The following is a 10,779-nucleotide window of genomic DNA, read 5'->3' as shown; positions in this document are numbered from 1 at the left end:
ATCTCAAATTCTACTAATTTTTAAAGCTAAACTATTTGAAATTTTTGAGTTGTAAATATCAAGAAATCCTATTTAGGAAATAAAATCTGCACAGAAAAAAAAATGTAGTGTTTGGAGGTACTTTTTTTTAAAGTTAAAATACTCACCATTATAGATCACAATTTTAAAAATATAATTACCATATCATTATCCATAGAATTTGTTGCATAAAATTTCTCTATAAAACTTATATTTGCATACAATTTTCCTTATTGAAGTGTTGGTTTATAAATAATGATTATAAAATCATCAGATTATAAAAAATTTAATGATTAACATATAATCTTTTAATTTAATAACCCTGAATAACATTGGCAAATTTGTTCACATAGATATTACCATAATATAGTCTAGCAGTAATCTGAGCAAATACATTTTGCTCAAGCTCTATATAAGATAGTTACAAAACCATTGTACAGTATACATTTTAGAAAATATAGTCTTGGCTTATCACCCATCTATTCTCCAATCTTATCTACTAGTCCTAGCTGCTCTACAATCCATTGTTGCTGTCAAATTTGATGTCAAGAATGTTGCAGGAACATCTCCTGGGGGAGCAAGATTCACGAAAGAGATCCGCGTCAAGTATGCTAAGAAAACAATGGAAACCACCACCAACTTCATTTTGAAGATGTTACAAGCAATGATGGACGTAGGGATCCCCTATGATTTCAAAAAAAAAAAAACTCATCTTAGCACACATTTACTATGCCAGGAAAAAAAAAGTTTAAAATATTTCGCATGAGAAAAAATAAAAATCAACGGAAAACAACTTACTTGAGCAAAAATATTTTTTACTTTTGAAAGGTAGAAAATGTTTTTCAGATTAAAATCTTACCAATGTCCTCATTCTACCACCATCACCGTCGCCGCCGCCACCACTAACAATACTAAAATCATAGCCCCTAGCACATTAATTTTAAAATCGTAACTAAACATGCAAAAATATTTTTTTTGAAAAAAGTTTATTTCAACTATTAATTATTTTCAAATTATATAAGCTCGTCCCAATCCATTTTTAAAATAATTTAAATAGTTTATTTCAACTCTACCATTCGTTTTCTATCTATACATGATCCCAAATATATAATTATAATTATCAATTTACTATAATATTTTTTGAAGTAAATAGAAAGATGAAAATTTCACAATCTTTACGCTTTTTTAAGTGACTACATCCAACATGGCAGCAACATCGTTTTTTATTTTTTATGATGATAGAAATTGATTTTCGATGCCATATTCTATTTTGAAAAATTTTGTTATTTGCTCTCTCTAAGTTAAAAATATGAATCATTACAGGGAAACAATGATGCTGATAGGAGGGACATCGAGGAAGTGTTTATGGTGATCGAGAACTACAGAGACCTCAAAGGCGACACCTATGGCAACATGATCAACATCAGGGCAATCTACTTGCTAGAAATCCAAGGCAATGTCAAATGGGCGTTCACTTCCTTGATTTATCATGAAATGACACAAGTTTGGCAATGGTTTGATGGTCCAGACAAGGCTCTCACTGGACTCATCGAAGGTATTGCGGATTTTACAATCTTGAAGGCCGACTACTACCCTCTCGATTTTGTGAACTCGAGATGGGTAACAAGTGGGATCGAGGTTATGATTTCACTGCTTGGTTTTTTAGTACTGTAAGGGACTTGGGCCTGGTTTTGTGGCGGTGCTAAACAAGATGATGAGGGATGATTATAGTCCGAACTACTTTGTTGAGTTGCTGGGGAAACCAGTTGATTAGCTGTGGAGAGAATACAAAGCCAGTATGGTGTTGGTGGAGGAGGAATATTAAGCAATGGTAATGAACATTCAAATGTAAGTTGTATATGTATCTCTCAATTAGCTTAGTGATTGAATGAATACAAGGATAGGATATTAAGGCAGTTATAGCAATCCTGGTTTTGCCTCTCTTTCTTTATTGTATTCCGGACTCGGTTCCGTGGATGTGTTGTTGTCTCATTCTCATTTCCATCCTTTACTCTTCGTATTTGAGTCTTGGGTTGTGTTGGGCAGGTTTGAAACAGGTTGGTTGTGCTTTGAAACCAAATGTTGATGCCCAGAATTTGGCCTTTACGCTCGAGCAGGGATTTTGACGCTCGAACGGGCCCTTTGTTGTTGCTTCTCCGCTCGAGCGGGAGTTTTGACGCTTGAACGTAAATTTCCATCTCCCAGTATTTTCTCCGTAGGTCTTAGTACGCTCGAGCTGGAGTTTTGACGCTCGAGTGTGAACCTTTGTTTTTGTTCCTCCGCTCGAGCGCGGAAGTTTGATGCTCAAGCGGGGACCATCGCCTATAAAACTTCTGTGAGTGTGCATCTGACGCTCGAGCAGGAGTTTCGATGCTCGAGCGTGAGTCTGTGTCTGACGCTCGAGCGGGGATTCCCACGCTCGAGCGGGGCGACTTGTATAACAGTCCGAGTTTCACCTTTTTGGATCACTTTTTGATTTTCTTTCTCTCTCTTACTTTTTCAAAACCTCCATTGGAGAGCACCTCTCTCTAAAACCCAGTTTCTCTCTAGGTATTGATCTAGTTAAAGTGACCTCCCACCTTTGTCCCTTTGTAAAAAGTGTTGTGCTTGGCGTGGGCTTCACTTTGATCCGAGAATTTCTTGATTTGGAGCACTTCGAATTTTCCTCATCTTCTTCCTTTGAGTTCCGAATTTGAGGTAGGGATAACTACTCATTTTTATGGTCTTTGACATAAACTATTAGTCATTTTGATTTGACATTGATATTGGGTAATTTTGGGTGTTAGGGTTTTCAAAATGTATATAAGAGGGGTTTTGTATTTTGAGCTTATACAGGTGTATTTGGGTCTAGAGATGAGATTATTCGTGTTATTGATAATATTTGGACCTTTGGGTCAAAGTTGAGCTTAAGGGGAAAATTGCCATGTTTAGGTATATTTGGGTCATTAGTGTAATTAATGACATGTGTTATGGAATTATGAAATTGAGTTGGGAATAGTGAAATTGGCTCATTATGAGATAGAATGGTAGAGTTGGATTTATTAATCGCTCACTTTTGAAAATGTCAATAATTTATCTGTCGGTGCATTTATTATCTGTTTAGAAATAACTGCTTTGGGCTATCGGTGGAAGATAGTCTTGATTGTTGTAGACACTGCATGGTGATTAGGTGAATTAAAACTAATCAATTGGTGTATTGGTTGTCATTGTATATGATGAGTATTTGAATGCATGGGTGCCGAGTCCCGCGGACGAAATTTCCGTAAAATGGCAATTCAAACATAATTATACATGGGTGCTGATCCCTCGGATGAAATTTCCGTAAAATGGCAATCAAAAAATATCTATACATGGGTGCCGAGTCCCGCGGACAAAATTTCCGTAAAATGGCAATTCAAATATAATTATACATGGTTGTCGATCCCACGGACGAAATTTCCGTGAAATGGTAGTTTGAAGTATTGTTAGCATAAGATGTAGTCTCACTTAAGTTGTTCGGTCAGGTTCTGAGCCATGTTTATAAGTTGAGTTTTGTTAAGTGAAGGATTATGAGACTGGATTGTGCTGTAGGTTGGTTTACATGAGTTAAACGTTTGTCAGGTGCTAATGTTTTAGTTATTGATCATATCATGTTTAGCATATCTCTACTGGGCGTTGGCTCACCCTATATGGGACATCTTTTTCAGGTACAGGTGTTATGCTACCTGCAAGGACGTATCTTGGGAGGCTTGAGGCTGTCTGACTCTTTGTGTTGTTTTTGTTGTATTACATGTATATCAAGCCAATGGCTTATTTGTGTAGAGGTAGTACTCTCTTTTTGTAACCAAGTATCGACTTGGAAAGATGTAAGCCTGCAGGGCATTCTATTAATTTTGTGAACATTTGTAATTAATATGAAATACACTTTTGTAATATTAACTCTGATGTTTGTATGACAATGTAAACTATCTATCATGTTTATGGAAGGATCGGATGTGGGAATTATGTATCATTTTGAGGGCGTTACAAGAGCTGTGTATGCACTACAGGAAATATGGGTTGTGGTGGGGTATTTTTAGCGGCGTTTTTTAAAACATCACTGTTCATAATATTTAACGACGTTTCATAAACGTCGCATTTTTTTTTAAGTAAAACAGTGTCGTTCATGAATAGAAGACGTTTATAAATGCCTTCAAACGGGTTATCTCTCACACGCTCCCACTCTCCCTCTTTTCATCCTTATTTTGAATCTCCAAATCTCTCTCTCCTCTCTCTCTCTCTGCTGTCTAAACCCCATTAATATCTCAAAGCCATTTTGAACTCCACTGTCTCAAAATCAAAGTTCATCTCAAAATCGATTGAGCTCCACTCTCTCTCTCTCTCTCTCTCTCTCTCTCTCTCTCTCTCTCTCTCTGTGTGTGCTGTCTAAACCCTAATTAGATTCATAGATTCAGATCGGTCTCAGGGAAACGGATCGATGATTCAGATCATTTCAAAGTTTGAAGTTCTCTTTCGAAATTGAAGTTCAGATCACTTCAAATTGGTGATTTAGATCATATCAGATTGGTGATTCAACTATTTTGGAGTTCTCCCTCGAAATCGAAATCGAAGTTCATCTCAGCGATTTAGATCGGTGAGCTCTATTCTCTTTCTCTCCCTCAAGCTGAATTGATGGTGCAATGTCGATTTGGTTATTGAAATCAATCCTATGAAATCCTGTGAATGGTTTTGATATTTGATTTGAAACAATCCTGTCATATTCTTCTTGCTTGTTCAACATAGCTATTAGCCTTCATGCTTGTTTCATAACTAAAATTGAATAAAGGAAGCCCTAATGGCCTACAAATTAGAAATAGAAATGTCAGAAGGAAGAAAGTCAGTCAACCACATCCTAAGCTCTGATGTGGCTCAAATCTTTGCTATAAACTTTATTTTTTAGGTATTTTTATAGCTTTATCTTCTAAAAAATTACTAATCATAGGTGTAAAATTTTCAAAACTCTACCCTTCTTATTTAATTTTTTTTTAATAATCAACAGAATTATAGAAGAGTTGTAGTGATCTTATTGTTACAGATTATGCTTCTACACATTTAGTGAAATTTTAAGCAAGAGTGAGCCCTAGTGAAATTTTTTATTTAGTTTTGATTTAACTACATGATCAAAACAATTGGAAATGCATTCCATATGGAATTATAAGAGATTTTGTTTGTACATATGGTATTATGGATTTATGTATTCTATATCGAAATGCATATCAATTGAATATTGGTTGTTTTTATAGTATTAATTATTTACGAAAGGAATCGGATTGTCTAATTGGGAAGACACGTTTTATTCATGTTTTGTAACTTGTCTTGTTTTTATCATTGGTAGATGCACTGATATTTTATCTACATATTTTCCATCATATTAGTAATCTACTAATCTTTCAAAGGTAGTATCATCCATAATATACATTCTACTTTAGATCTTTCTTTAAATTTGTTTATAGCTCTTTGTGTATTCTTATGAGAAAAGCAACTTAACCTTTCCAAGTAGCACATATTGGTTGACAATGTAACTAGGAAATGCTTTTAATGTTAGATATGTCCATGTGATTAAAAAAAAGTAAGTCTAGTATTTCTATGATTTTCCAACAAGAGGATATTGATGCACCTATTTTCGCCAATATGGCAATTTTGTTCTTCCGGGTTGTGAAGAAAGAACCTACACAGAAACCCACTTCATACCTCAAATTATTTAGCTGTTTGTTTCCTTTAATATATCCCTTTCCCAGATCAGGAAGGATTATCCGGTGATAAATGTTGTTTACAATAAAATTATTTATATTGATTGTCCCTGCCTTATTGATATGGCCATTTTAGTTTTTAGATTAGAAAACACTCTCTGAAAGGCAGAGGGAAAATCTTTGCCAGGTGATTATTTATTTTTTCTACTTGTTTTCCATGTCCATTAATTTACTTGATGGAAAACTTTATCTCTTATTTATTTATTTATTTCCTCTTTTTCTGGAGATAAGACGGATAAAATCATGCATAACCCAAATTTACCTTTTTGGTGTTTTTTCTACATAGGACAGGAACATGGTAAATGTAATTAATGTTTCTAATATTTCGAATAATTGAATGTGTGGGTTAATAGAGACCAGTGAGGAAAATGAAGATAGAACTCTTGCCTTAGTGAAAGCAACAGAGAAGGCTCTTCAGGTGAGCGACAAGGACCCTAAAGGGAAAAGCTAAATCTGGGGCAGAGTATCTTGCATCTCAATCTTATCACGATCTTGACATTCAAAGCAACAATTCCTTAATGATTCACTCTCTTGTCTCGATCTTATTTATATTGGTTAGGTTTTCACTCTCTTATTGTTTTTAATGCTTGAAATGATTGGTTTATTTTTTTATTTTTTTCTTGTTGCTGCAATTCTTGTTCCTTCAATTGATATTAGTGCTTAGTCTGCTGCGAAGTTGTATATTTCTTATTGGTTAGAACTGGCAACTACTCCATATGGTTCATCCTTGGATGCCACAAAAATGTTTTGGCCTGTAGCCCTTCCTTGTAAAAGTCACTTTAAAGCAGCAGCTAAGATGAGAGCCTTGAAGGTTGTAATTGTTAAAACAACTTATGGGATTTTGTGCAAATTTTTTTGGCAAATCACCTCTTTTAAATGTTGTTCATCTCACACTGATGAGAGCTACTCTTGAAGTTAAAGTAATTTGACTTCTTCTCAACCATTTTGATTTCAATTGATGTATTTAAAGTTTAAACATGTATTGTTTTTATGCTTGGGTATGCAATGCGTTGTTTCTTATTTTTAATTTTGTTTCCAAGCTTAATTTATTTATTATTTTAATAAACATAAATTATTAGTTCTTAATAATTGTTTATGACAGGTATTTTTTTAGTTCAACCATATAAAATTAGTATAATTTAAAAAAAGAAAAAGAAAAAGAAAAGGCTATGGCAACGTTTTTAAAAGTCACTATATCCCAACCTCAACGGCTAGATTTTTAGAATGTATAAATGTCTATGACGGCATTTTCAAACATCACTAAAATATCATGTGATGTCATCTAACCATTATGTAGAACTTTTAACGGCGTTTTCTAAAAAGCCTATAGTAATATATCGACATTTCTAAAGCGCCATAAGGTTATAGTGACGGCCGCGTCTTCAGCATTTGGTGTTAAATGTCACAAAAAGATTTGATGGCGTTTTTGAGACATATAGCGGCGTTTTTTAAACGTTTCTAAAATCCCTATTTCCAGCAGTGATGTGTCTCTCAATAAGCTTAGTGATTGAATAAATGGATAGAATGAGTTTTTGTACTAGGAAATGAACTGTCTAAATAAGATACAATAAGATACGGAGGTTCCACTTTTACATAGCAAGAACGAATTAAGATTATTTTCAATGCAATACTTATTTTTAAAAAATAATTTTATACGTATGTATATATATAAATAATTTAAATCAAAATTATCATATATATATTTATTCAAAATATAAATTCATAGCACGATATGATTGAGATTATTCTATAGTATCTGATAAATGTATCCAGACTCACACAAATAGTTTAATTAAAATTTATGAAAAATTTAATACCAAACAATTTCAAGTATTTATAGGTCCTCAAAATTTATATAAGGGTTAATATAATTTTAGTCCTTCTAATTTGACTTAAATTTTATTTTAGTTTCAATTATTTTAATTTGAACAATTTAATTCCTACCTCTCTATCCATAACTTTTTATTTCAGGCTAAAAAAACTCTCACATAGCATGATTAAAGACTTGGACACCAAATTTAACCTTTACTTAGGCCTATTTTGGGAAGTAGGTTAAAAGCATCTTCCCAACTTTTAACCTGTTTCCTCTCTCTCTCTCTCTCTCTCTCAAAAAAAAAAAAAAAAAGAGTCAAAAAGCTAAAAAAAGTCAAAAAATCAATTTCTAACCATCTTTTCAAAATACCCTTTAATAATAATATAAATAAATAGGAACCAAAATTAAACCCAAGGTCAAACTATAGGTCTAAAAATGAAATTAACCCTTTATATAATTTTACTTCCATCCACCCAAACTTCACAAAAAATTCATTACGCTGTGCAATTTAAAGTATTTGTAAAAACAAATTAACATTTCAACTCTCAAAATCTATATAAATTTTACTTTAGCCCCTAAAAAAAATATAATAATTTTAATTATAGCCCCCCTACTTTGTAGAATTTCAAGATCCACGTGGACAAATTAATGACTAATATGTAAGCTTTTAATTTCATATCCACACGAATAACCATTGCAAATCTTTACATAAAACACCACAATATACATTTAGTCACCTTAGTAAATACATGTTGATCTAGCTCTATGTAAGATAATCACAAAACCATTGTACAACATAGGATAGCCATGGCTTATCCACCTCTTCTCCATTGTTGTCTGATAGCCCTGGCAGCTCTACAATCCATTGCTGCTGTCCAATTCGATGTCGACAACATTGACAAAGCAACCCCAGGAGGAGTCCGATTCACAAATGAGATTGGCCTCGAGTTTGCCAAGCAAACAATGGAAACCACCACAAACTTCATATGGAAGCTCTATGAGGAAAACACTGACATAGACAGGAAGGACTACCAGAGAGTCCTGATGGTGACCGAGAACTACCAAGGCGCCGAAGCCGGGGATACGACAACACCATCAACGTCAGTGTGGTATTCTTGCAGGAATTCCAGGGAAATTTGAAGTTTAGATTCACTGATTTGATCTATCATGAGATAACACACATTTGGTAGTGGTCCAGGAACGGCCAGGCCCCTGGTGGACTCACTGAAGGTATTATTAGTCTAGCAAAATAGTAAGAACAAGGGATAAATTGCATTTTTCACCAAGAGAGCCACACACACACCTTAAGAATCTAAGCCACCTCAATCCATGAAGAGCTCTTTCCATTAAAAACCCTATCATTATTTTGATTTTTATTTCTAATTAAAATTCTCCAACAGGTATTGTCGATTATACAGTCTTCAAGGCCAGCTACTATGCGCCTGATTATGCAGAGCCTAGCGTTGGTAACAGGTGGGATGAGGGTTATGGCGTTACAACGCAGTTTTTGGAGTATTGTGACAGTATTAGGCTTGGTTTTGTGGTGATGCAGAACAAGAAGATGAGGCATGCTTTTAGTCTGAATTACTTTGTTGAGCTGTTGGGGAAACAAGTTGATCAGCTGTGGAGTGAATACAAGGCCAAGTATAATAGTGGAGGAGGAATAGTAAGCTATGGTAGTGAACATACAAATGGTGGAGGAGGAGTAGTAAGCAATGGTAATGAACATACAAATGTAAGCTTCTAGTATCAGAATTTCACTGTCCACAATTCGATTCGTGATTCAATTCATAATTTTTGTAAAATCAATACGAATCTTTTGATGAATTTATTTTGAAAGTAAATCAATAGTGAATCATACGATTCACAATCGATTATCGATTCTATTCATTTTTAAGGTTTATATAATTCTTGAAACTATATCATGCCTGGCATTTTTTTTTTTTTTTTTTTTGCTTCTCCCATTATTTTAATTAAAATGATATAATACAACCAAAAAAATCGTGTTTAATATGAAAATTAAAGAGAATCAATGTGAATATCTTTTGTATTCAATGAATTGATATTTTATAGAGATGTGAATCTATTTATACAAACTCAATCAATCTTGAACCAAACTATAACTGCCTAACTTGAATCTAACTACTTAACCAAACTATAGTTAACCAAACGAATAACTCATTTGCAGCTGTAGATTACACAAGTGTGACATTGGCTGCAGCTGCAATTGTTGGAGTTTGAGATTTAGCTACAGACTTTGATAGCTGCTGTGGCTGGGACTTATCATGCCCTCTCAAACTTAGGGGACTAGAAAGGACATTGAGTTGGCTTTGAAGATATTGAAATCTAGCCACAGACAAGGGTTTAGTAAACACATTAGCAATCTGATCAAAAGTGGGAATATGACAAATATGAAGCTTCTTGGAGGCAACCCTTTCTTGAACAAAGTGATAATCGACTTCAATGTGCTTAGTACGGGCATGGAAAATGGTATTGTTACTCATAGCAATTGCAGATAAGTTGTCACAACATAAAGTAAGCACAGGAACAGAGATATGAAGCTCAGCAAGTAACATGCCAAGCCAACTGAGTTCAGTTGAAGTTTGAGCCAAAGCCCGATATTCTGCTTCTGAAGAAGATCGAGACACAGTGGGTTATTTCTTGGCAGACCAAGAAATAAGGTTAGGACCAAGATATACACAGTAACCAGTGGTGGGCCTTCTATCAAGCATATCACCTGCCTAATCTGAGTCTAAGTATGCATTGAGAATAAGAGGTCCAGGATAGAAATGAAGGCCATGAGATAAGGTGCCTTTAAGATACCTAAGTAACCTTTTGACAAAGGTAAAATGACTAGTCAAGGGTGTGTCCATGAACAGACATAGATGATTAACAACAAAGGCTAAATCTAGCCTAGTGATAGTAAGATATTGAAGTGCTCCTACTAAACTTCTGTACAGAGCTGGCTAAGAAAAGGGACAATCATCTGTTGTAGCAAGAGAAGTGGACTTAGTAGCCATGGGAGAATAATAAGGTTTGCATTCACTCATGCCAGTTTTGGCCAATAACTCTGAGGCATACTTTTGCTGAGAAAAAACAAAACCAGAAGTAGTTTTGGTGATAAAGATACCCAAGAAATAATTGACAAAGCCAAGCTCTTTCATGAAAAAGGTAGTATGC

At 34.4% G+C, this 10,779-nt stretch overlaps 1 protein-coding gene across 1 annotated transcript; it reads left to right on the top strand.

Moving 5' to 3' along the window:
• The first annotated feature begins 8,406 nt into the window (after window positions 1-8,406).
• On the top strand, window positions 8,407-9,346 carry LOC145812843 (uncharacterized). The gene is made up of 3 exons (XM_082908069.1): window positions 8,407-8,708; window positions 8,798-8,829; window positions 9,000-9,346. The coding sequence occupies exons 1-3, from the start codon at window positions 8,407-8,409 to the stop codon at window positions 9,344-9,346; spliced, it is 681 nt and encodes a 226-aa protein (XP_082764195.1).
• The last annotated feature ends 1,433 nt before the right edge of the window (window positions 9,347-10,779 follow it).

The sequence above is a fragment of the Camellia sinensis genome, chromosome 2 (assembly GCF_055761805.1).
Source record: "Camellia sinensis isolate YWXY chromosome 2, ASM5576180v1, whole genome shotgun sequence".
In the NCBI taxonomy this organism is placed as follows: domain Eukaryota; kingdom Viridiplantae; phylum Streptophyta; class Magnoliopsida; order Ericales; family Theaceae; genus Camellia; species Camellia sinensis.
The sequence above is the reverse complement of the archived record's forward strand: the minus strand, read 5'-3'. Positions and strand labels throughout refer to the sequence as shown.

What these genes read in the sequence shown, in the direction of transcription:
- LOC145812843 (XM_082908069.1), top strand. Translation starts at nt 8,407, where the DNA reads ATGGCTTATCCACCTCTTCTCCATTGTTGTCTGATAGCCCTGGCAGCT. An exon ending in ACACCATCAACGTCAGTGTG is followed by an intron (nt 8,709 to 8,797) that starts GTATTCTTGCAG and finishes GTAGTGGTCCAG; the next exon opens with GAACGGCCAGGCCCCTGGTG. An exon ending in CCCTGGTGGACTCACTGAAG is followed by an intron (nt 8,830 to 8,999) that starts GTATTATTAGTC and finishes ATTCTCCAACAG; the next exon opens with GTATTGTCGATTATACAGTC.